Source organism: Xiphias gladius, chromosome 2, assembly GCF_016859285.1.
Source record: "Xiphias gladius isolate SHS-SW01 ecotype Sanya breed wild chromosome 2, ASM1685928v1, whole genome shotgun sequence".
In the NCBI taxonomy this organism is placed as follows: Eukaryota; Metazoa; Chordata; class Actinopteri; order Istiophoriformes; family Xiphiidae; genus Xiphias; species Xiphias gladius.
Genome location: NC_053401.1, coordinates 22,527,592 through 22,553,888, shown reverse-complemented (window position 1 = coordinate 22,553,888; position 26,297 = coordinate 22,527,592). Strand labels below are relative to the sequence as shown.

General features: G+C 37.6%; 8 gene segments (V, D, J or C); all 8 read left to right on the top strand.

The window, feature by feature from the left end:
* Positions 1-114: 114 nt before the first annotated feature.
* LOC120800923 lies at positions 115-559 on the top strand (the record flags this gene model as incomplete). The annotated part of the segment is given in 2 exon segments: positions 115-169; positions 258-559. Coding segments are annotated over 2 exon segments (348 nt in total), but the record flags the coding sequence as incomplete, so codon positions are not given.
* A 3,192-nt stretch (positions 560-3,751) lies between these two features.
* LOC120802221 lies at positions 3,752-4,317 on the top strand. The segment is given in 2 exon segments: positions 3,752-3,800; positions 3,889-4,317. Coding segments are annotated over 2 exon segments (363 nt in total).
* Positions 4,318-7,816: 3,499 nt separating this feature from the next.
* On the top strand, positions 7,817-8,255 carry LOC120802227 (the record flags this gene model as incomplete). The annotated part of the segment is given in 2 exon segments: positions 7,817-7,865; positions 7,954-8,255. Coding segments are annotated over 2 exon segments (351 nt in total), but the record flags the coding sequence as incomplete, so codon positions are not given.
* Positions 8,256-11,784: 3,529 nt separating this feature from the next.
* On the top strand, positions 11,785-12,304 carry LOC120800203. The segment is given in 2 exon segments: positions 11,785-11,833; positions 11,922-12,304. Coding segments are annotated over 2 exon segments (363 nt in total).
* Positions 12,305-15,831: 3,527 nt separating this feature from the next.
* LOC120799440 lies at positions 15,832-16,534 on the top strand. The segment is given in 2 exon segments: positions 15,832-15,880; positions 15,970-16,534. Coding segments are annotated over 2 exon segments (360 nt in total).
* A 3,406-nt stretch (positions 16,535-19,940) lies between these two features.
* LOC120804139 lies at positions 19,941-20,787 on the top strand. The segment is given in 2 exon segments: positions 19,941-19,957; positions 20,427-20,787. Coding segments are annotated over 2 exon segments (378 nt in total).
* Positions 20,788-21,574: 787 nt separating this feature from the next.
* On the top strand, positions 21,575-22,022 carry LOC120799447. The segment is given in 2 exon segments: positions 21,575-21,623; positions 21,712-22,022. Coding segments are annotated over 2 exon segments (357 nt in total).
* A 3,509-nt stretch (positions 22,023-25,531) lies between these two features.
* On the top strand, positions 25,532-26,065 carry LOC120799432. The segment is given in 2 exon segments: positions 25,532-25,580; positions 25,669-26,065. Coding segments are annotated over 2 exon segments (360 nt in total).
* Positions 26,066-26,297: the final 232 nt, after the last annotated feature.

Below are 26,297 nucleotides of genomic sequence, written 5' to 3'. Positions count from 1 at the left end.
AAGTCCAATGTAGTTCTCTCCTCCCTGTGAGGAGGAGTCAATGCAAAACTCAGATGTCTCCCACCTCTACTTAACTGACTGCAGAGAGGGAGACAGAGGACAGTGGACACACAGTTTAACAAGATGGACTACAGGACAGGGCTTCTGCTTTTAACTGTCTGCTGGGCAGGTGAAGAGTTTCACTGATGCTGATCTTAAATAATTTCTATTTGAGTTTCTATCTTAAAACATATTATGTTTCCTTTTCATCTTGACAGGTGTTGATGCTCAGACTCTGACAGAATCTGAACCAGTGGTTAAAAGGCCTGGAGAATCCCACAAACTGACCTGTACAGCCTCTGGATTCACATTCAGCAGCTACTGGATGGCCTGGATCAGACAGGCTCCTGGAAAAGGACTGGAGTGGATTGCTGTTATCAGATACGATGGTGGCAGCACTTACTACTCTCAGTCAGTCCAAGGCCGGTTTACCATCTCCAGAGACAACAGCAGACAGCAGCTGTATCTGCAGATGAACAGTCTGAAGACTGAAGATTCTGCTGTTTATTATTGTGCTCGAGACTCACAGTGACTGGAGTTGGTTCAGCAGCTGTACAAAAACCTTCAGCACTTATATGCAAGACGTATATGCTGCAAAACAGGAAAAATAGAACCAAAAAAGTTCAGCACTTAATAAGGAAAAACATGAACACACACATATCGACACACACAAACACATACACCGTCTCACAACACAACAATAATATTACCACTCAGATATCTGTGTTAGAGCTTAACTCCAGAAGTAAATATTTTCTTTCCATGAAAAAAATCATACACACATACATACTGAATGAAGATTATTTAAAAAAAAAGACTAAACCCAAACTTCATTTTCCATTCCATCCATCTGTCCATCAATTCAGTTTGTTGTTACAGACATTTGTTGTTGTGTCTGTGCTGGATGGTGTACTGGCATTCACTGGGGGAAACCTCCTGGATGGCTGATCATTCCAAGACATTTCCCCGGTGTTAACAGTATTTCAGATTGTGCAGCTAAACACACAAACATACACTAATACACTGTATCTGTTGCAGAGCTTCAAGCCATTTCTCCATATGTGTGTGCTACACAAGCGGTAGTTTTAATGTGATGAAGCAGAGAGATGGCAAATGAGGACAGATTGAGTTTCATGCGCATCATTTCTGTAACGGCCGTACGCTGCATCTTAAGGAAGAAAAAAAGAGGTCATTGGGTTTTGTTTAATTTACAGCAGCCCCAGCCTTTACAAACCTCTTTATTCTGATAGTAAGGTGGTATGTTGGCTCAGTGTCAAGCACTCTCACCTCACAGTAAGAATGTCTTGTGTTTGTGTATGAGCTAATAAATTAAACATTAACTGAGATCCAGCTGAGGAGGAGTCAATGCAAAACCCTGATGTCTTCCACCTCTACTTAACTGACCGCAGAGAGGACGACAGAGGACAGTGGACACGCAGTTTAACATGATGGACTATAGGACAGGGCTGCTGCTTTTAACTGTCTGCTGGGCAGGTGAAAATATTTAATGAACTTCATTTGACACAGCGTTAATCACCGTTTGACATAATGTAACCATCTTAAATCATGTGAAGTTGTCTTTTTCATCTTGACAGGTGTTGATGCTCAGACTCTGACAGAATCTGAACCAGTGGTTACAAAGCCTGGACACAGGCAGATACTGTGTTGCCCCTCAAGGGGCTTCTAGATCATGAGTCAAAATATAATCCTATTTTGTCTTAAATTGATGTTATTTTTAATAAAATCCCGAAAAATCAAACATTCATCATTAACTTACCAAAATAACCATTAAGCACATATAGCATATAAGAAAATGTCTGACTGAAACGGTCCCTTCCTCGCAAAACATCCAAGGACAACACAACAATACACTGAAGTCAGAGTCCAGGTATGAATATCAGAAATACAACATTTACACATTTCAGCCACAATAATGTACAGTATATATTATTTGGCGTATAAAGTCAGTTACATTATGGCAGTGAAAAGCAGTTTCCTTTTAAAAAAAACACTAGAGGGAAGCAGTGTCAAGTTTATCTGGCCTCTGTAACTATGAGGAAACACTTGTCTCCGCTTATCTCATCGATCTTAACTCACTAACACTCAAACCCTGGACTGAACTAGAGATTTATATTCAAATCAAATTCTAACAACTGTACCTGTGAAAAACTGGTCAAACACAATGGAAAAAGGAGAAATGCTGAAACACTGATCAACGTCTTTATTGTTGGTGTCTCAGTCTGGTTCTTCACTCTCTCTCTCTCTCAGAGTCCAGCACTGATCTTCTCCTAAGCTTTAGTCTTTATGTCTCTTTACCTTTCAGCTCTGTCTCTCGGTCCCTCTGTCCTGTAAAGTGGAAGGACTTGCTCTTTTTTGGACAGTTTATCCTGAAACATTTAATCATCTAACGGGAGCAGATCTTTAAATACCTTTGAATATGCCCATAGGCTAAGATGCCTCTTTCATTCCCAACACTTACACTGAATTTAAACAATCTTAGAAATCATGTAGTAGATTGTACTCTGCATTTTTATGCACACACACACACACACACACACACAAATCGGTCACGCCTTGTCCTGATTATTCACCTTAGTTAATTCAGAGTTTCCTGACACTCTTTTTGCATTTGTTGAGTTGTCTTGCTTTTTTTTTTTTCCCTGAGATTTGTGAATTCCCTGTTAAGGTGCCTGATAAAAGCCTGTTTACTTGTCTGCAGCCTGACTGACATAGAGCCTCCGATATTCTAACTCCACACTCATTGTGAATCATATCATTTAAAATAAATGCCACAAAAGCATTTTGTAGCGTTCAGACTTCACCACAACAACAGGTTATTCCTTTTTATTGATTTGAGTTATTATTTGAGTTCGCAATGACTTCTGCAACAAAGCATCTGACATAATCAACTGAAAGACAGATAATGACAAGAGTCAGAATTATTTAATTCTTGTTCTTGTCAGGAGTCTTGAACAGTTATGATGTCAGCCATTAATAAGGCTGCGGTTTCAGTGTTTTTGTTTGAATAGATTCATTGTTTGTTCATTTCCTAAAGAAATACGTCAATAAAAATAAAACTTTAACAATGATGTATGACAATATAACCATAAACGCTTAATGCAAAAATGACCAGATCACAGTGAAGGCAGTGGTTTCTCTTATTTCATTTATTCAGGTGATATTGTTCTTTGCCACCTTTGCTCAGTCACAGCTGCCTTTGTTGCCCTTTGCCAGCAAGTTTTACTCCATAACCCATGTTTCTCTTTGTATGATAATCTTTCAGTATGTATGTTGCAGTCCTCTGACATTTTCTGTTACTGGGAGTTATATTAACGTGTCAAAATATTCTTCTTTTTAATGTGGCATGTATTAAAATTGGAGTTGGTACTGTAGAAGTATGCCTGGAGAGAGGCCTGGAGTTAGACAAGGCCTCTGAGAAGCGGTTGACAATCCTGGGACAGTATGTGTGTTGGGACAAACATCTCACACAATTTAATGTGCCTCATTCAAAACAATATAGTCACAAATGAACTTGAAATGAACTGACCTGTGTAGACTAATCATTGCATCCCCAGTTTCACCAAACCTCAACTGATTATATCCTGTCATTTCCTCCCTCTGAGGAGGAGTCAATGCAAAACTCAGATGTCTCCCACCTCTACTTAACTGACTGCAGAGAGGACGACAGAGGACAGTGGACACACAGTTTAACATGATGGACTATAGGACAGGGCTGCTGCTTTTAACTGTCTGCTGGGCAGGTGAAGAGTTTCACTGATGCTGATCTTAAATAATTTCTATTTGAGTTTCTATCTTAATACATATGATGTTTCCTTTTAATCTTGACAGGTGTTGATGCTCAGACTCTGACAGAATCTGAACCAGTGGTTAAAAGGCCTGGAGAATCCCACAAACTGACCTGTACAGCCTCTGGATTCACATTCAGCAGCTACTATATGGCCTGGATCAGACAGGTTCCTGGAAAAGGACTGGAGTGGATTGCTTATATCAATAGCGGTGGTGGCAGCACTGCCTACTCTCAGTCAGTCCAAGGCCGGTTTACCATCTCCAGAGATGACAGCAGACAGCAGCTGTATCTGCAGATGAACAGTCTGAAGACTGAAGATTCTGCTGTTTATTATTGTGCTCGAGACTCACAGTGACTGGAGTTGGTTCAGCAGCTGTACAAAAACCTACTGTCCTCATCTTTACCACAATTATCTCACATGATTAATGTCCATAGTTCAAGTAGCTCAAGAAAATGATAGAATAAAGTTACACCAAACACTTTGGGAACCAATGATAGAAATATTAATAGAAAGATATTTTTAAACAGAGATACAAATGTAGAAATCATATTATTAAATAGGCATCTTGCTTAACAGAGCTTCATTAAAACGACTCCTCGACTGAGACAGTAGCTGAGCAATAAACAGTTTGTGTAGTTAAATGATTTTGCTGTTTGTCTCACATGAGATTAACAAGTCTTCTTATTTGTCTTATTTTTCAGGAGATTGGAGTGCTGTTAAAATGACAGAATAAACATGATAGTGCAAAGACTGGAGTTTACAGAATAAATGGAGGTTCAACCTGTTGTTTCTGACGTACTCTGACTTAACTGTCCTTAACTGTAATGTTTTTACTTTTTTCTTCTTCTTCTCAAATTTGATTTTAAAAAAAGAGCACTTTCTTACACATCATTAATAGATAAGTCAGCAGACATTTTTTTCTTAAATTACAACAATTATTATTTTGCATATCGTCACATAAGTTTAAGTTGCTAGGTAGTTCATTTCCTCCCAAGGCTCAGAGTTTCTCTGTATGTCTGCAGTCTTAAACACAATTTGAGAACTGAAACCTTCAGAAGTTTAAAGAAATCCAGGCCTTCAACCAGCTGCAGCACATCAAGCAGCGTTCAGTTAGATTAACTTGCTTTCAGTTAACTGCTGTTTTACGTAACACGAAGAAATAAACACACACGATTTAAAAAATCTTTTAAAATGTGATTATTACAAGTACAATCAATTGTAACAGAATATCTGAATTCAACTATTTTAAATTTTAACAATAATTAAAAAGTCAACAGCAGTGAAGACTTTATGCAAATCAGTTGAGGGAGTCCAATTATAGAAAAACAAATCTGCAGGATCCTTCAAAGCAAACATGTAAAAATATAAAAAATAAAAAAATTATAGTTTTTCTATTTATTCAGATAAATCAACGCATTTACACGTCTTAAATCAGTATTTGTTAAGTGTTAAAATGGTGCTTTATTTTCTGTTATGCTGTTTCAGTCTCTTGAATTTAACTTTAAAAGCAGAATGTGATGTAGGAGGAGCTCAATGTAAACAAATCCTAACAGGGATCCAGTTTACATCATATTTAAGGAGGATTCATGGATTTGAAGACATAATAAACACACTGTCAACATGGCTGACAGAAAGCTGACACTCCTGGTGGTGGTTGTGTAGTTTCAATTGGTAATGAAAGGTCAGACCATAACATAGTCTGACCCAGCAGTTAAGTGACCTGGAGAATCCCTCAGACTCACCTGCACAACATCTGGGTTTAAGTTTGGAAGCTCTGAGTGGAACTGGATCAGACAGGCTCCTGGTAATGGACTGGAGTGGACTGCTTATATAGAAACTTATAGTTGTCCTATGTATTACCTACCGTCAGTCCAGGGTAGATTCTCCATCTCCAGAGACGACTCCAGCAGTAAAGTCTATCTACAGATGAACAGTCTGAAAACCGAGGACACAGCAGTGTATTAATGTGCCAGAGAGACACAGTGAGAGACAGTAACAGGAGAGATAAGAAAACTACTTCCTCTATTTACCACCACAACTAGGAACATTCATTTTTCTCCGTATTACATTTATTGCAATGCTAATTTCAGACAATATGTTTTATTATCACTGCAAGAATCCCAGCTATTACATCATATTATATTAATTCTGAGCATATTAATAACAATTATTTCAATCGATAGACTTAAATTTACGTAATGTTTTCATTTCAAACTGATCTCCAAAAATAACTTTAGGCACATAAAAAACATCCTGTGCTGAAAACAGAAATTCCAACAATTATTTGAACTGGTTGAGATTTTTTTTTTGATAACAGGAATTTGAGTGAGTCATGAAATGACTCTCAGTAAACAATTTAAATATAAATATCAGGCAGGTTTTAAGCCTCATTGAAAGACAATTAAAAGGGACATTGGAAAAACCTCCAGATGTTAATTACACAATAGCAGTTTTTGGAAAATAAATCCTACAAAGTTAATTCCAGACTCCAAACTGAACCAAAGATTTTCTTAAAACATTTAAGTGTTTTTATTCTTTATATTATAATATCAATAATATTAATGATAATAGGTTCCTTTATTTAGCTCCACATTGACTCACATTCATGTGACCATGATCTGCCAGGTCTCTGTGGAAACTCAGTAATCTTCCTTGTACACAGGATGACAGAGATCAGTGGACACACAGTTTAACATGACGGACAATTGAACAGGGCTGCTGCTTAGATGGTGAATATTTGCCTATTCACAGATTTAGAGTTCTGTCTTCAGACATCTGCTAAAGTATAGCGAGTGACTCTTCTTTTTTGTCTTTTTTGTCATGTTTATTCACGATACACATGTGAGAAAGTGGTCAAACACAATGAAAAAAGGAAAAACTAAACATCTTCATCATCATCATTGTTGCTGTCTCAATCTGTTTTTAAGTATCTGTCTATTTAGACCATATATTGGAGTTCTACTTTAAACCTTTGGAGGGCAGTTAAAGCCTTTTTTTCTCTCCTTTTTTTTGGATTTACATCTATTATGAAAAAGTGCAAATCTCAAACCATCAACAGGAAACACAAGTCTTCATAATGTTCACATGATTTTGTTGTTCCTTTACTTTCTTGAAAGAAAAGAAATGTAATTATTCAACAATATTCAAATGAAATTTCCTCATAAGGAAGTGAAGTATGTGTGTATGTCAGTGAGCGGACAGAAAATCTCATCAGTTCAGCTTCAACATCAACCATGTTCTCTGTAGCTCTGATACAGCTGCCGGCAGCTGGATCCTGTGAGGAGCTTTCAGTGGATTCACACTAATAAAAACCTTAGATTCACTGAAGAGTCAGATGAATGATGGAGATAATGTTGATAATCTATTCCAGACTTTGACATTTACATGTTTTTACTCAGTGTAAGTTATGTACACTTTAAAATTCCCTTTGTAGACTTCAACCAAGAATGTGTTACTTAACAAAATTTAATTTCAGCTATTATTTGTCAAAGAGTTTGTTTCATGAGCAAAAACAATTCCTACTTTGATTTAGGAAACTCTGACATCTATTAATTTAGAGTTGGCTTGAAAATGCTGCAAAACCTTTACTTTAATAATTGTTCAGTGTTGATTTTTCTTGTGTGTGCTGTACTTTTGGCTATATATTCTATTTTGGGGGAACTTTTTGAGACAAAAGTCTAATTTTAAGGGGAAAAAAAATAACAAAAAAAACATTTAATGTTACAGAAACTTCGACATCAGGAGAGAATACAAGCTCAGAAAGAAAATTAAATTCAGATTTCATCAATCAAATTAATTTACTTGAATATAAGCTGTCCTTGTTCAACAGTAAGAAGAAAACGATTGCCAAGTCCTCTCCAACTCTTTCATTCCTGTGAGGAGGAGTCAATGCAAAACCCAGATGTCTTCCACCTCTACTTAACTGACGGCAGAGAGGACAACAGAGGACAGTGGACACACAGTTTAACATGATGGACTATAGGACCGGGCTGCTGCTTTTAACTGTCTGCTGGGCAGGTGAAGAGTTTCACTGATGCTGATCTTAAATAATTTCTATTTGAGTTTCTATCTTAATACATATGATGTTTCCTTTTAATCTTGACAGGTGTTGATGCTCAGACTCTGACAGAATCTGAACCAGTGGTTAAAAGGCCTGGAGAATCCCACAAACTGACCTGTACAGCCTCTGGATTCACATTCAGCAGCTACTATATGGCCTGGATCAGACAGGTTCCTGGAAAAGGACTGGAGTGGATTTCTGCTATCAATAGCGGTGGTGGCAGCACTGCCTACTCTCAGTCAGTCCAAGGCCGGTTTACCATCTCCAGAGACAACAGCAGACAGCAGCTGTATCTGCAGATGAACAGTCTGAAGACTGAAGATTCTGCTGTTTATTATTGTGCTCGAGACTCACAGTGACTGGAGTTGGTTCAGCAGCTGTACAAAAACCTTCAGTACTTATATGCAAGATGTATATGCTGCAAAACAGGAAAAATAGAACCAAAAAAGTTTAGCACTTAATAAAGAAAAACATGAACACACACACATATCGACACACACAAACACATACACCGTCTCACAACACAACAATAATATTACCACTCAGATATCTGTGTCAGAGCTTAACTCCAGAAGTAAATATTTTCTTTCCATGAAAAAAAATCATACACACATACATACTGAATGAAGATTATTTAAAAAAAAAGACTAAACCCAAACTTCATTTTCCATTCCATCCATCTGTCCATCAATTCAGTTTGTTGTTACAGACATTTGTTGTTGTGTCTGTGCTGGATGGTGTTCTGGCATTCACTGGGGGAAACCTCCTGGACGGCTGATCATTCCAAGACATTTCCCCGGTGTTAACAGTATTTCAGATTGTGCAGCTAAACACACAAACATACACTAATACACTGTATCTGTTGCAGAGCTTCAAGCCATTTCTCTATATGTGTGTGCTACACAAGCGGTAGTTTTAATGTGATGAAGCAGAGAGATGGCAAATGAGGACAGATTGAGTTTCATGCGCATCATTTCTGTAACGGCCGTACGCTGCAGTTTAAGGAAGAAAAAAGAGGTCATTGGGTTTTTTTTTTAATTTACAGCAGCCCCAGCCTTTACAAACCTCTTTATTCTGATAGTAAGGTGGTATGTTGGCTCAGTGTCAAGCACTCTCACCTCACAGCAAGAACGTCTTGTGTATGTGTATGAGCTAATAGATGAAACATTAACTGAGATCCAGCTGAGGAGGAGTTGATGCAAAACTCAGATGTGTTCCACCTCTACTTAAGTGACTGCAGAGAGGACGACAGAGGACAGTGGACACGCAGTTTAACAAGATGGACTATAGGACAGGGCTGCAGCTTTTAACTGTCTGCTGGGCAGGTGAAAATATTTAATGAACTTCATTTGACACAGCGTTAATCACCGTTTGACATAATGTAACCATCTTAAATCATGTGAAGTTGTCTTTTTCATCTTGACAGGTGTTGATGCTCGGACTCTGACAGAATCTGAACCAGTGGTTACAAAGCCTGGACACAGGCAGATACTGTGTTCACCCTCAAGGGGCTTCTAGATCATGAGTCAAAATATAATTCTATTCTGTCTTAAATTGATGTTATTTTTAATAAAAATTAAACATTCATCATTAACTTACAAAAATAACATTTTAGGACATATAGCACATAAGAAAATGTCTGACTGAAACGGTCCCTTCCTCGCAAAACATCCAAGGACATATACGAAAAGTCAGAGTCCAGGTATGAATATCAGAAATACAACATTTACACATTTCAGCCATAATAATGTACAGTATATATTATTTGGCGTATAAAGTCAGTTACATTATGGCAGTGAAAAGCAGTTTCCATTTAAAAAAAACACTAGAGGGCAGCAGTGTCAAGTTTATCTGGCCTCTGTAACTATGAGGAAACACTTGTCTCCGCTTATCTCATCGATCTTAACTCACTAACACTCAAACCCTGGACTGAACTAGAGATTTATATTCAAATCAAATTCTAACACCTGTACCTGTGAAAACTGGTCAAACACAATGGAAAAAGGAGAAATGCTGAAACACTGATCAACGTCTTTATTGTTGGTGTCTCAGTCTGGTTCTTCACTCTCTCTCTCTCAGAGTCCAGCACTGATCTTCTTCTGAGCTTTAGTCTTTATGTCTCTTTACCTTTCAGCTCTGTCTCTCCAAAATCTCAGACTGGTCAAAATGCAAATTCGCACATTGATGCACAGTCCCCACCCATTCAGCCTAATCAGCATATAGAGTATATTCTATATTTGAGCCTTTGTAGTCGCAGACTCAGCCAAGTTTCCACCATGACAGTTGTGCTAAGTGTCCTCCTCTTGGCTCTCCTTTCAGGTGAGTGCAGTCGGTATCCAGCAGAGCAGGAGAGAAGGAGCTCCGGAGGTCTGCTGGCTTCCTGTCATCTAAACTCTGTGTCTTTTTCAGCTTCTAAGCCCCAGTCCCTCACCTCCTCAGAGCCAGTGGTCCACAGAGCAGGAGAATCGGTCCCTCTGTCCTGTAAAGTAGAAGGACTTGCTCTTTTTGGACAGTTTATCCTGAAACATTTAATCATCTAACGGGAGCAGATCTTTAAATACCTTTGAATATGCCCATAGGCTAAGATGCCTCTTTCATTCCCAACACTTACACTGAATTTAAACAATCTTAGAAATCATGTAGTAGATTGTACTCTGCATTTTTATGCACACACACACACACACACACACACACACACACACACACACACACACACACACACACAAATCGGTCACGCCTTGTCCTGATTATTCACCTTAGTTAATTCAGAGTTTCCTGACACTCTTGTTGCATTTGTTGAGTTGTCTTGCTTTTTTTTTTTTCCCTGAGATTTGTGAATTTCCTGTTAAGGTGCCTGATAAAAGCCTGTTTACTTGTCTGCAGCCTGACTGACATAGAGCCTCCGATATTCTAACTCCACACTCATTGTGAATCATATAATTTAAAATAAATGCCACAAAAGCATTTTGTAGCGTTCAGACTTCACCACAACAACAGGTTATTCCTTTTTTATTGATTTGAGTTATTATTTGAGTTCGCAATCACTTCTGCAACAAAGCATCTGACATAATCAAGTGAAAGACAGATAATGACAAGAGTCAGAATTATTTAATTCTTGTTCTCGTCAGGAGTCTTGAACAGTTATGATGTCAGCCATTAATAAGGCTACGGTTTTTCAGTGTTTTTGGTTGAATAGATTCATTGTTTGTTCATTTCCTAAAGAAATACGTCAATAAAAGTAAAACTTTAACAATGATGTATGACAATATAACCATAAACGCTTAATGCAAAAATGACCAGATCACAGTGAAGGCAGTGGTTTCTCTTATTTCATTTATTCAGGTGATATTGTTCTTTGCCACCTTTGCTCAGTCACAGCTGCCTTTGTTGCCCTTTGCCAGCAAGTTTTACTCTATAACCCATGTTTCTCTTTGTATGATAATCTTTCAGTATGTATGTTGCAGTCCTCTGACATTTTCTGTTACTGACAGTTATATTAACGTGTCAAAATATTCTTCTTTTTAATGTGGCATGTATTAAAATTGGAGTTGGTACTGTAGAAGTATGCCTGGAGAGAGGCCTGGAGTTAGACAAGGCCTCTGAGAAGCGGTTGACAATCCTGGGACAGTATGTGTGTTGGGACAAACATCTCACACAATTTAATGTGCCTCATTCAAAACAATATAGTCACAAATGAACTTGAAATGAACTGACCTGTGTAGACTAATCATTGCATCCCCAGTTTCACCAAACAACAACTGTTTAAATCCTGTCATTTCCTCCCTCTGAGGAGGAGTCAAAAAACTCAGATGTCTTCCACCTTTACTTATCTGACTGCAGAGAGGACGACAGAGGACAGTGGACACACAGTTTAACATGATGGACTATAGGACAGGGCTGCTGCTTTTAACTGTCTGCTGGGCAGGTGAAGAGTTTCACTGATGCTGATCTAAAATAATTTCTATTTGAGTTTCTATCTTAAAACATATGATGTTTCTTTTTAATCTTGACAGGTGTTGATACTCAGACTCTGACAGAATCTGAACCAGTGGTTAAAAGGCCTGGAGAATCCCACAAACTGACCTGTACAGCCTCTGGATTCACATTCAGCAGCTACTATATGCATTGGATCAGACAGGCTCCTGGAAAAGGACTGGAGTGGATTGCTCGTATCAGTAGCAGTGGTAGCAGCACTTACTACTCTCAGTCAGTTCAAGGCCGGTTTACCATCTCCAGAGACAACAGCAGACAGCAGCTGTATCTGCAGATGAACAGTCTGAAGACTGAAGATTCTGCTGTTTATTATTGTGCTCGAGACTCACAGTGACTGGAGTTGGTTCAGCAGCTGTACAAAAACCTACTGTCCTCATCTTTACCACAATTATCTCACATGATTAATGTCCATAGTTCAAGTAGCTCAAGAAAATGATAGAATAAAGTTACACCAAACACTTTGGGAACCAATAATAGAAATATTAATAGAAAAATATTTTTAAACAGAGATACAAATGTAGAAATCTTATTATTAAATAGGCATCTTGCTTAACAGAGCTTCATTAAAACGACTCCTCGACTGAGACAGTAGCTGAGCAATAAACAGTTTGTGTAGTTAATTGATTTTACTGATTGTCTCACATGAGATTAACAAGTCTTTTTATTTGTCTTATTTTTCAGGAGATTGGAGTGCTTTTAAAATGACAGAATAAACATAATAGTGCAAAGACTGGAGTTTACAGAATAAATGGAGGTTCAACCTGTTGTTTCTGACGTAGTCTCACTTAACTGTCCATGTTTTGTAACGTTTTTTCTTTTTTCTTCTTCTTCTCAAATTTGATTTAAAAATAGAGCAGTTTCTTACACATCATTAATAGATAAGTCAGCAGACATTTTGATCTTAAATACAACAATTATTATTTTGCATATTGTCACATAAGTTTCAGTTGCTAGGTAATTAATTTCCTCCCAAGGCTCAGAGTTTCTCTGTATGTCTGCAGTCTCAAACACAATTTGAGAACTGAAACCTTCAGAAGTTTAAAGAAATCCAGGCCTTCAACCAGCTGCAGCACATCAAGCAGCGTTCAGTTAGATTAACTTGCTTTCAGTTAACTGCTGTTTTAAGTAACACGAAGCAAGAAACACACAAAATGTAAGAAATTCTTTTAAAATGTGATGATTAGAAGTACAATCAATTGTAACAGAATATCTGAATTCAACTATTTTAAATTTTAACAATAATTAAAAAGTCAACAGCAGTGAAGACTTTATGCAAATCAGTTGAGGGAGTCCAATTATAGAAAAAAAAATCTGCAGGATCCTTCAAAGCAAACATGTAAAAATATAAAAAATAAAAAAATTATAGTTTTTCTATTTATTCAGATAAATCAACGCATTTACACGTCTTAAATCAGTATTTGTTATTTGTTAAAATGGTGCTTTATTTTCTGTTATGCTGTTTCACTCTCTTGAATTTGACTCTAAAAGCAGAATGTGATGTAGGAGGAGCTCACTGTAAACAAATCCTAACAGGGATCCAGTTTACATCATATTTAAGGAGGATTCATGGATTTGAAGACATAATAAACACACTGTCAACATGGCTGACAGAAAGCTGACACTCCTGGTGGTGGTTGTGTAGTTTCAATTGGTACTGAAGGTCAGACCATAACATAGTCTGACCCAGCAGTTAAAAGACCTGGAGAATCCCACAGACTCACCTGCACAACATCTGGGTTTAAGTTTGGAAGCTCTGAGTGGAACTGGATCAGACAGGCTCCTGGTAATGGACTGGAGTGGACTGCTTATATAGACACTTATAGTTCTCCTATGTGTTACTCCCCATCAGTCCAGGGTAGATTCTCCATCTCCAGAGACGACTCCAGCAGTAAAGTCTATCTACAGATGAACAGTCTGAAAACCGAGGACACAGCAGTGTATTAATGTGCCAGAGAGACACAGTGAGAGATAGTAACAGGAGAGATAAGAAAACTACTTCCTCTATTTACCACCACAACTAGGAACATTCAAATTTTCTCTGTATTACATTTACTGCAATGCTAATTTCAGACAATATGTTTTAGTATCACTGCAAGAATCCCAGCTATTACATCATATTATTTTAATTCTAAGCATATTAATAACAATTATTTCAATCAATAGACTTAAATTTACGTAATGTTTTCATTTCAAACTGATCTCCAAAAATAAGGTTAGGCACATAAAAAACATCCTGTGCTGAAAACAGAAATTCCAACAATTATTTGAACTGGTTGAGATTTTTTTTTCAATAAACTATTTAAATATAAATATCAGGCAGGTTTTAAGCCTCATTGAAAGACAATTAAAAGGGACATTGGAAAAACCTCCAGATGTTAATTACACAATAGCAGTTTTTGGAAAATAAATCCTACAAAGTTAATTCCAGACTCCAAACTGAACCAAAGATTTTCTTAAAACATTTAAGTGTTTTTATTCTTTATATTATAATATCAATACTAATAATGATAATAGGTTCCTTTATTTAGCTCCACATTGACTCACATTCATGTGACCATGATCTGTCAGGTCTCTGTGGAAACTCAGTAATCTTCCTTGTGACACAGGATGACAGAGATCAGGGGAAACGTAGTTTAACATGACGGACAATTGAACAGGGCTACTGCTTTAAACACTCTGCTTAGATGGTGAATATTTGCCTATTCACAGATTTAGAGTTCTGTCTTCAGACATCTGCTAAAGTATAGCGAGTGACTCTTTTCTTTTTTGTCTTTTTTGTCATGTTTATTCACTATACACGTGTGAGAAAGTGGTCAAACACAATGAAAAAAGGAAAAACTAAACATCTTCATCATCATCATTGTTGCTGTCTCAATCTGTTTTAAAGTATCTGTCTATTTAGACCATATATTGGAGTTCTACTTTAAACCTTTGGAGGGCAGTTAAAGCCTTTTTTTCTCTCCTTTTTTTTTGGATTTACATCTTTTATGAAAAAGTGCAAATCTCCAACCATCAACAGGAAACACAAGTCTTCATAATGTTCACATGATTTTGTTGTTCCTTTACTTTCTTGAAAGAAAAAAAATGTAATTATTCAACAATATTCAAATGAAATTTCCTCATAAGGAAGTGAAGTATGTGTGTATGTCAGTGAGCGGACAGAAAATCTCATCAGTTCAGCTTCAACATCAACCATGTTCTCTGTAGCTCTGATACAGCTGCCGGCAGCTGGATCCTGTGAGGAGCTTTCAGTGGATTCACACTAATAAACACATTAGAAAACACTGAATAGTCAGATGAATGATGGAGATAATGTTGATAATCTATTCCAGACTTTCACATTTACATGTTTTTACTCAGTGTAAGTTATGTACACTTCAAAATTCCCTTTGTAGACTTCAACCAAGAATGTGTTACTTAACAAAATTAAATTTCAGCTATTATTTGTCAAAGAGTTTGTTTCATGAGCAAAAACAATTCCTACTTTGATTTAGGAAACTCTGACATGTATTAATTTAGAGTTGGCTTCAAAATGCTGCAAAACCTTTACTTTAATATTTGTTCCGTGTTGATTTTTCTTGTGTGTGCTGTACTTTTGCCTATATATTCTATTTTGGGGGAACTTTTTGAGACAAAAGTCTAATTTTAAGGGGAAAAAAAATAACAAAAAAAACATTTAATGTTAAAGAAACTTCGACGTCAGGAGAGAATACAAGCTCAGAAAGAAAATTAAATTCAGATTTCATCAATCAAATTAATTTACTTGAATATAAGCTGTCCTTGTTCAACAGTAAGAAAAAAATGATTGCCAAGTCCTCTCCAACTCTCTCCTCCCTGTGAGGAGGAGTCAATGCAAAACTCAGATGTCTTCCACCTCTACTTATCTGACGGCAGAGAGGGAGACAGAGGACAGTGGACACACAGTTTAACAAGATGGACTACAGGACAGGGCTGCTGCTTTTAACTGTCTGCTGGGCAGGTGAAGAGTTTCACTGATGCTGATCTTAAATAATTTCTGTTTGCGTTTCTATCTTAATACATATGATGTTTTCTTTTTAATCTTGACAGGTGTTGATGCTCAGACTCTGACAGAATCTGAACCAGTGGTTAAAAGGCCTGGAGAATCCCACAAACTGACCTGTACAGCCTCTGGATTCACATTCAGTAGCTACGGTATGGCCTGGGTCAGACAGGCTCCTGGAAAAGGACTGGAGTGGATTGCTGCTATCAGTGGCAGTGGTAGCAGCACTTACTACTCTCAGTCAGTCCAAGGCCGGTTTACCATCTCCAGAGACAACAGCAGACAGCAGCTGTATCTGCAGATGAACAGTCTGAGCACTGAAGATTCTGCTGTTTATTATTGTGCTCGAGACTCACAGTGACTGGAGTTGGTTCAGCAGCTGTACAAAAACCTACTGTCCTCATCTTTACCACAATTATCTCACATGATTAATGTCCATAGTTCAAGTAGCTCAAGAAAATGATAGAATAAAGTTACACCAAACACTTTGGGAACCAATGATAGAAATATTAATAGAAAAATATTTTTAAACAGAGATACAAATGTAGAAATCATATTATTAGAAAGGCATCTTGCTTAACAGAGCTTCATTAAAACGACTCCTCGACTGAGACAGTAGCTGAGCAATAAACAGTTTGTGTAGTTAAAAGATTTTGCTGATTGTCTCACATGAGATTAACAAGTCTTCTTATTTGTCTTATTTTTCAGGAGATTGGAGTGCTGTTAAAATGACAGAATAAACATAATAGTGCAAAGACTGGAGTTTACAGAATAAATGGAGGTTCAAACTTGTTTCTGACGTAGTCTCACTTAACTGTCCATGTTTTGTAACGTTTTTTCTTTTTTCTTCTTCTTCTCAAATTTGATTTAAAAATAGAGCAGTTTCTTACACATCATTAATAGATAAGTCAGCAGACATTTTGATCTTAAATACAACAATTATTATTTTGCATATTGTCACATAAGTTTCAGTTGCTAGGTAATTAATTTCCTCCCAAGGCTCAGAGTTTCTCTGTATGTCTGCAGTCTCAAACACAATTTGAGAACTGAAACCTTCAGAAGTTTAAAGAAATCCAGGCCTTCAACCAGCTGCAGCACATCAAGCAGCGTTCAGTTAGATTAACTTGCTTTCAGTTAACTGCTGTTTTAAGTAACAAGAAAAAGACACACAAAATGTAAGAAATTCTTTTAAAATGTGATTATTACAAGTACAATCAATTGTAACAGAATATCTGAATTCAACTATTTTAAATTTTAACAATATTTAAAAAGTCAACAGCAGTGAAGACTTTATGCAAATCAGTTGAGGGAGTCCAATTATAGAAAAACAAATCTGCAGGATCCTTCAAAGCAAACATGTAAAAATATAACAAATAAAAAAATTATAGTTTTTTTTTAAATTCATTCAGATAAATCAATGCATTTACACGTCTTAAATCAGTATTTGTTATTTGTTAAAATGGTGCTTTATTTTCTGTTATGCTGTTTCAGTCTCTTGAATTTGACTCTAAAAGCAGAATGTGATGGTGGTGGTTGTGTAGTTTCCATTGGTACTGAAGGTCAGACCATAACATAGTCTGACCCAGCAGTTATAAGACCTGGAGAATCCCACAGACTCACCTGCACAACATCTGGGTTTAAGTTTGGAAGCTCTGAGTGGAACTGGATCAGACAGGCTCCTGGTAATGGACTGGAGTGGACTGCTTATATAGACACTTATAGTTGTCCTATGTATTACCTACCGTCAGTCCAGGGTAGATTCACCATCTCCAGAGACGACTCCAGCAGTAAAGTCTATCTACAGATGAACAGTCTGAAAACCGAGGACACAGCAGTGTATTAATGTGCCAGAGAGACACAGTGAGAGACAGTAACAGGAGAGATAAGAAAACTACTTCCTCTATTTACCACCACAACAAGGAGCATTCAGTTTTCTCCATATTACATTTACTGCAATGCTAATTTCAGACATAATGTTTTAGTATCACTGCAAGAATCCCAGCTATTACATCATATTATATTAATTCTAAGCATATTAATAACAATTATTTCAATCAATAGACTTAAATTTAACAAATGTTTTCATTTCAAACTGATCTCCAAAAATAATTGACTCACATTCATGTGACCATGATCTGCCAGGTCTCTGTGGAAACTCAGTAATCTTCCTTGTGACACAGGATGACAGAGATCAGTGGACACACAGTTTAACATGACGGACAATTGAACAGGGCTGCTGCTTAGATGGTGAATATTTGCCTATTCACAGATTTAGAGTTCTGTCTTCAAACATCTGCTAAAGTATAGCGAGTGACTCTTTTCTTTTTTGTCTTTTTTGTCATGCGAGAAAGTGGTCAAACACACTTAAAAAGGAGAAAAACATCTTCATAATCCTTTACCTTCTTGACAAAAGAGAAATGTAAATATTCAACAATATTTAAATGAAGGTTCCTCATAAGGAAGTGAAGTTTGTGTCTGTGTGTCAGTGAGAGGACAGAAGAGCTCACATCAGTTCAGCTTCAACATCAACCATGTTCTCTGTAGCTCTGATACTTTTGCTGGCAGCTGGATCCTGTGAGGAGCTTTCAGTGGATTCACACTAATAAACACATTAGAAAACACTGAATAGTCAGATGAATGATGGAGATAATGTTGATTTCTGTTTCCACAGGTGTGAACAGTATTGATCTCATCCAGCCAGACTCAAAGGTCGTGCAGCCTGGACAGACTTTGATCATCACCTGTCAGGTCTCTGGTTATTCTTTGACTGATAACAGCTATGCAACAGGTTGGATCAGACATCGTGAAGGAAAACCAATGGACTGGATTTTTCATCGTTGGGGAGGAGGTGACTTTTATCAAAACGATGCTCTGAAGAACAAGTTCCTTTACCACACATACACTTCTACCAGTTCTGTGACATTAACAGGACAGAATCTGCAGCTTGAGGACACAGCTGTTTATTACTGTGTACGTGCACAGTGGTATAGAAGTTGGTTCCACTGTGATATAAACCACCAACAGACCTTGTCAAATACCCAGAGACTCATGTGACTGAACCACACACATACACACGTTCTTAATATTACGTTTAATAAAGACACTACCAGTCTACTGAGTTGATAAATATTCATATGAATGTTCATAAATTTAGGGAATAATAGAGGAAATGTTTGCTCCTAATAGACAGAGGAGTAGTGAAGTATTTCAATTTTTAATCAATTTCATTTTTCTTTATTTATTTATTTTGTGTGTGTGTGTTTGTGAATGTGTGTATTGTGATATCTAGACAATATGGTAAACTCATGTTTCCTGTTGCCATGCAGTGGGGGGGTGAATAACATCTGACAAAGCTAACTTAAACAGTAGCTTTGTCTCCTCAAAAGTATGAACAAATACAGATATCGGATGCAAACTTCCTTTCTGTAATCTTACCAATGTGAAAATTAAATCCCTAAACTGCTGCACCATTATTTAAGATTATCATTGGAAAACATAAGCTTTTTTTTTCATTCTCCATCAGTCCAGAAATTATTTGCCAGAAATTTAATATCTAATACCTGTCTATTGTCTGTTGTCTATAGTTTCTGTAGTTTAATGTAAAGCAGGTTAAAAAACAAAAAACAAAAACAAATTAGCAGTCTGAGGCATAGGATCTGTTCCTGTGCTCTGCTGCCGAATATGTTTACAGGTGGTGACTGAGCATTGACATCAAATAACCTGATACCAAAATAAACTGCACTTTAATTATTGTCAATAAGTTTAACCCAGTGTCAGTAGTCTCACTTAGTTAAAGTAAGCATGTGACTATGTATTTGACATGATTCCTCAACACTCATGCGTAAATACTGTAAATAGATGTTTAGCATGGTCTCGTGACCTTAATGAAGATACTTGACTATTAAAACAATTATTATTACTATGCTAATATTAATCTACATTGTAACCAACATGTTTTAAATGGAAACATTAATTAAAAAACAGTACTCTTTATGCGGATCTCATAATAATGAACGCTATGGAATTCGCTGAATGGTAGAGAGAAGTTTTTGTGTTTGTTCAGTTTTTGAGTTTGAGATTTTCAGTCTTGAAAATAAACATTTTGTTCCCCTACTTCATCAGTCCAGAAATCAGTAGCCAGCACTTGTTTTGGAAATGTTTTACGTGTTCCTCTGTTTAATCTATACTCAATTTATGAAAATGTCTTTGTAACTTGTTTCCTCTTTAAACCGGTAGAGGGAGGTCTATGCAAACTCTTCCCTCTCTATAAACACATCAACAACTAGCAGAACACAGGGACAGGTTAATACATTTTTGAAAAACCAGTCAAAGAGCATTGAACTATGGCGTTTATCACAGAATGGAAATTACAGTTGCCCTGTAGTTTGTTACTTGTAGTTACTATTCAGAGTGAGAAAATCAATTCTGCTTAACTCTTTTCTTAATGTCCAACCTGTGATTTACTAGTTTGTTGGATAATGTTCATCATTTCTTGTACTTACAGGAGTTTGGGTGAGATCAAACTGGACCAGTCTCCCTCTGAGGTGAGAAGACCTGGAGAGACAGTGAAGATGTCATGTATCATATCTGGCTTTGACATGACAAGCTACAATATGCACTGGATAAGAAAGAGGCCAGGGAAAGCTCTGGAGTGGATTGGGAAAATGAACACAGGTTCAAACTCTGCTATCTATGGCAGCTCCTTTCAAAGTCCTTCCATCATGACTGAGGATGAGTCCAGCAGCACTCAGTACCTCCAGGTCAAGGATCTGACAGCAGAAGATTCTCGTCTTTACTTCCGTGCTGGACAAAGTGACTGGAGACAGTGGAGCAGCTGCACAAAACCCTCCACAGACACAAAGTAACAATGTGATCTCAGTGACATCCGAGCTTTCTCACCACCTGCAAAATCACTTCGATCAGATTCCTACATATTGGAAACACATCTATTCTCTTCATGATGTTAAATCACTCACAGTAATAGACAGAGTTCTCTGTAATGCCAAAGCTTTATGTAACACTAAACTGACCATCTCACATTCACAAGTACAAAGCATAAATTACATTAATTAAGTGTGAAACATGGAACAAGCTGGAAACTTTTTGATTAGATTTCAAGCTTGGCTAGATCAGAAAATAATTAGAAAGATAAAATGTCCACAACCCCAAATAGATTCAAATCATTGGTACATTTTATGGTTGAGATGGAAAAGAAAAGTGCAATTTTTAAAAAATGTTCATAGATCCTGGTGATTATTTAGCTCATCTGCTGCCAAATATGCTCATAGGGAGTAATGAGAAACCATGATGGCAAGGTGAATTATATTTTAAATGTTCAGGATAATGACATGATCTTTGTCAGATATCTGAACATAAACTAGGATGTTGAAGTGTTATTAAAGGAAACGTGGGAAAAGTGTTTTTTAATGCACATAAATAATTTTACACAAATGAAATTAAAAAATGTCAGACTTTGAGGAATGACTTCTGAACATTCATTTCCCAGTTTCACCAAAAGTTACACTGCAAGCCAAGTCCAATGTAGTTCTCTCCTCCCTGTGAGGAGGAGTCAATGCAAAACTCAGATGTCTTCCACCTCTACTTATCTGACGGCAGAGAGGGAGACAGAGGACAGTGGACACACAGTTTAACAAGATGGACTACAGGACAGGGCTTCTGCTTTTAACTGTCTGCTGGGCAGGTGAAGAGTTTCACTGATGCTGATCTTAAATAATTTCTATTTGAGTTTCTATCTTAAAACATATGATGTTTCCTTTTAATCTTGACAGGTGTTGATACTCAGACTCTGACAGAATCTGAACCAGTGGTTAAAAGGCCTGGAGAATCCCACAAACTGACCTGTACAGCCTCTGGATTCACATTCAGCATCTACCCTATGGCCTGGATCAGACAGGCTCCTGGAAAAGGACTGGAGTGGCTTGCTGCTGATTATGCTGGTAGCACCACTGCCTACTCTCAGTCAGTCCAAGGCCGGTTTACCATCTCCAGAGACAACAGCAGACAGCAGCTGTATCTGCAGATGAACAGTCTGAAGACTGAAGATTCTGCTGTTTATTATTGTGCTCGAGACTCACAGTGACTGGAGTTGGTTCAGCAGCTGTACAAAAACCTTCAGTACTTATATGCAAGACGTATATGCTGCAAAACAGGAAAAATAGAACCAAAAAAGTTCAGCACTTAATAAGGAAAAACATGAACACACACATATCGACACACACAAACACATACACCGTCTCACAACACAACAATAATATTACCACTCAGATATCAGTGTTAGAGCTTAACTCCAGAAGTAAATAATTTCTTTCCATGAAAAAAATCATACACACATACATACTGAATGAAGATTATTTAAAAAAAAAGACTAAACCCAAACTTCATTTTCCATTCCATCCATCTGTCCATCAATTCAGTTTGTTGTTACAGACATTTGTTGTTGTGTCTGTGCTGGATGGTGTACTGGCATTCACTGGGGGAAACCTCCTGGACGGCTGATCATTCCAAGACATTTCCCCGGTGTTAACAGTATTTCAGATTGTGCAGCTAAACACACAAACATACACTAATACACTGTATCTGTTGCAGAGCTTCAAGCCATTTCTCCATATGTGTGTGCTACACAAGCGGTAGTTTTAATGTGATGAAGCAGAGAGATGGCAAATGAGGACAGATTGAGTTTCATGCGCATCATTTCTGTAACGGCCGTACGCTGCAGGTTAAGGAAGAAAAAAGAGGTCATTGGGTTTTTTTTTTAATTTACAGCAGCCCCAGCCTTTACAAACCCCTTTATTCTGATAGTAAGGTGGTATGTTGGCTCAGTGTCAAGCACTCTCACCTCACAGTAAGAATGTCTTGTGTTTGTGTATGAGCTAATAAATTAAACATTGACTGAGATCCAGCTGTTTCCTCCCTGTGAGGAGGAGTCAATGCAAAACCCAGATGTCTTCCACCTCTACTTAACTGACCGCAGAGAGGACGACAGAGGACAGTGGACACGCAGTTTAACATGATGGACTATAGGACAGGGCTACTGCTTTTAACTGTCTGCTGGGCAGGTGAAAATATTTAATGAACTTCATTTGACACAGCGTTAATCACCGTTTGACATAATGTTACCATCTTAAATCATGTGAAGTTGTCTTATTCATCTTGACAGGTGTTGATGCTCGGACTCTGACAGAATCTGAACCAGTGGTTACAAAGCCTGGACACAGGCAGATTCTGTGTTCACCCTCTAGGGGCTTATAGATCATGAGTCAAAATATAATCCTATTCTGTCTTAAATTGATGTTATTTTTAATAAAATCCCGAAAAAAATCAAACATTCATCATTAACTTACAAAAATAACCAATAGGCACATATAGCATATAAGAAAATGTCTGACTGAAACGGTCCCTTCCTCGCAAAACATCCGAGGACAACACAACAATACACTGAAGTCAGAGTGCAGGTATGAATATCAGAAATACAACATTTACACATTTCAGCCACAATAAAGTACAGTATATATTATTTGGCATGTAAAGTCAGTTACATTATGGCAGTGAAAAGCAGTTTCCTTTTAAAAAAAACACTAGAGGGAAGCAGTGTCAAGTTTATCTGGCCTCTGTAACTATGAGGAAACACTTGTCTCTGCTTATCTCATCGATCCTAACTCACTAACATTCAAACCCTGGACTGAACTAGAGATTTATATTCAAATCAAATTCTAACAACTGTACCTCTGAAAAACTTGTCAAACACAATGGAAAAAGGAGAAATGCTGAAACACTGATCAACGTCTTTATTGTTGGTGTCTCAGTCTGGTTCTTCACTCTCTCTCTCTCTCAGAGTCCAGCACTGATCCTCTCCTAAGCTTTAGTCTTTATGTCTCTTTACCTTTCAGCTCTGTCTCTCCAAAATCTCAGACTGGTCAAAATGCAAATTCGCACAATGATGCACAGTCCCCACCCATTCAGCCTGCTCAGCATATAGAGTATATTCTTCATTTCAGCCTTTGTAGTCGCAGACTCAGCCAAGTTTCCACCACGACAGTTGTGCTAAGTGTCCTCCTCTTGGCTCTCCTTTCAGGTGAGTGCAGTCGGTATCCAGCAGAGCAGGAGAGAAGGAGCTCCGGAGGTCTGCTGGCTTCCTGTCATCTAAACTCTGTGTCTTTTTCAGCTTCTAAGCCCCAGTCCCTCACCTCCTCAGAGCCAGTGGTCCACAGAGCAGGAGAATCGGTCCCTCTGTCCTGTAAAGTAGAAGGACTTGCTCTTTTTTGGACAGTTTATCCTGAAACATTTAATCATCTAACGGGAGCAGATCTTTAAATACCTTTGAATATGCCCATAGGCTAAGATGCCTCTTTCATTCCCAACACTTACACTGAATTTAAACAATCTTAGAAATCATGTAGTAGATTGTACTCTGCATTTTTATGCACACACACACACACACACACAAATCGGTCACGCCTTGTCCTGATTATTCACCTTAGTTAATTCAGAGTTTCCTGACACTCTTTTTGCATTTGTTGAGTTGTCTTGCTTTTTTTTTTTTCCCTGAGATTTGTGAATTCCCTGTTAAGGTGCCTGATAAAAGCCTGTTTACTTGTCTGCAGCCTGACTGACATAGAGCCTCCGATATTCTAACTCCACACTCATTGTGATTCATATCATTTAAAATAAATGCCACAAAAGCATTTTGTAGCGTTCAGACTTCACCACAACAACAGGTTATTCCTTTTTTATTGATTTGAGTTATTATTTGAGTTCGCAATGACTTCTGCAACAAAGCATCTGACAACTGAAAGACAGATAATGACAAGAGTCAGAATTATTTAATTCTTGTTCTTGTCAGGAGTCTTGAACAGTTATGATGTCAGCCATTAATAAGGCTGCGGTTTCAGTGTTTTTGTTTGAATAGATTCATTGTTTGTTCATTTCCTAAAGAAATACGTCAATAAAAATAAAACTTTAACAATGATGTATGACAATATAACCATAAACGCTTAATGCAAAAATGACCAGATCACAGTGAAGGCAGTGGTTTCTCTTATTTCATTTATTCAGGTGATATTGTTCTTTGCCACCTTTGCTCAGTCACAGCTGCCTTTGTTGCCCTTTGCCAGCAAGTTTTACTCTATAACCCATGTTTCTCTTTGTATGATAATCTTTCAGTATGTATATTGCAGTCCTCTGACATTTTCTGTTACTGACAGTTATATTAATGTGTCAAAATATTCTTCTTTTTAATGTGGCATGTATTAAAATTGGAGTTGTTAATGTAGAAGTATGCCTGGAGAGAGGCCTGGAGTTAGACAAGGCCTCTGAGAAGTGGTTGACAATCCTGGAACAGTATGTGTGTTGGGACAAACATCTCACACATTTTAATGTGCCTCATTCAAAACAATATAGTCACAAATTAACTTGAAATGAACTGACCTGTGTAGACTAATCATTACATCCCCAGTTTCACCAAACAACAACTGATTATATCCTGTCATTTCCTCCCTCTGAGGAGGAGTCAATGCAAAACTCAGATGTCTCCCACCTCTACTTAACTGACTGCAGAGAGGACGACAGAGGACAGTGGACACACAGTTCAACATGATGGACTACAGGACAGGGCTGCTGCTTTTAACTGTCTGCTGGGCAGGTGAAGAGTTTCACTGATGCTGATCTTAAATAATTTCTGTTTGCGTTTCTATCTTAATACATATGATGTTTCTTTTTAATCTTGACAGGTGTCGATGCTCAGACTCTGACAGAATCTGAACCAGTGGTTAAAAGGCCTGGAGAATCCCACAAACTGACCTGTACAGCCTCTGGATTCACATTCAGCAGCTACGCTATGAACTGGATCAGACAGGCTCCTGGAAAAGGACTGGAGTGGATTGCTGCTGATTATGCTGGTAGCACCACTGCCTACTCTCAGTCAGTCCAAGGCCGATTTACCATCTCCAGAGACGACAGCAGACAGCAGCTGTATCTGCAGATGAACAGTCTGAAGACTGAAGATTCTGCTGTTTATTATTGTGCTCGAGACTCACAGTGACTGGAGTTGGTTCAGCAGCTGTACAAAAACCTACTGTCCTCATCTTTACCACAATTATCTCACATGATTAATGTCCATTGTTCAAGTAGCTCAAGAAAATGATAGAATAAAGTTACACCAAACACTTTGCGAACCAATAATAGAAATATTAATAGAAAGATATTTTTAAACAGAGATACAAATGTAGAAATCATGTTATTTAAAAGGCATCTTGCTTAACAGAGCTTCATTAAAACGACTCCTCGACTGAGACAGTAGCTGAGCAATAAACAGTTTGTGTAGTTAAATAATTTTGCTGTTTGTCTCACATGAGATTAA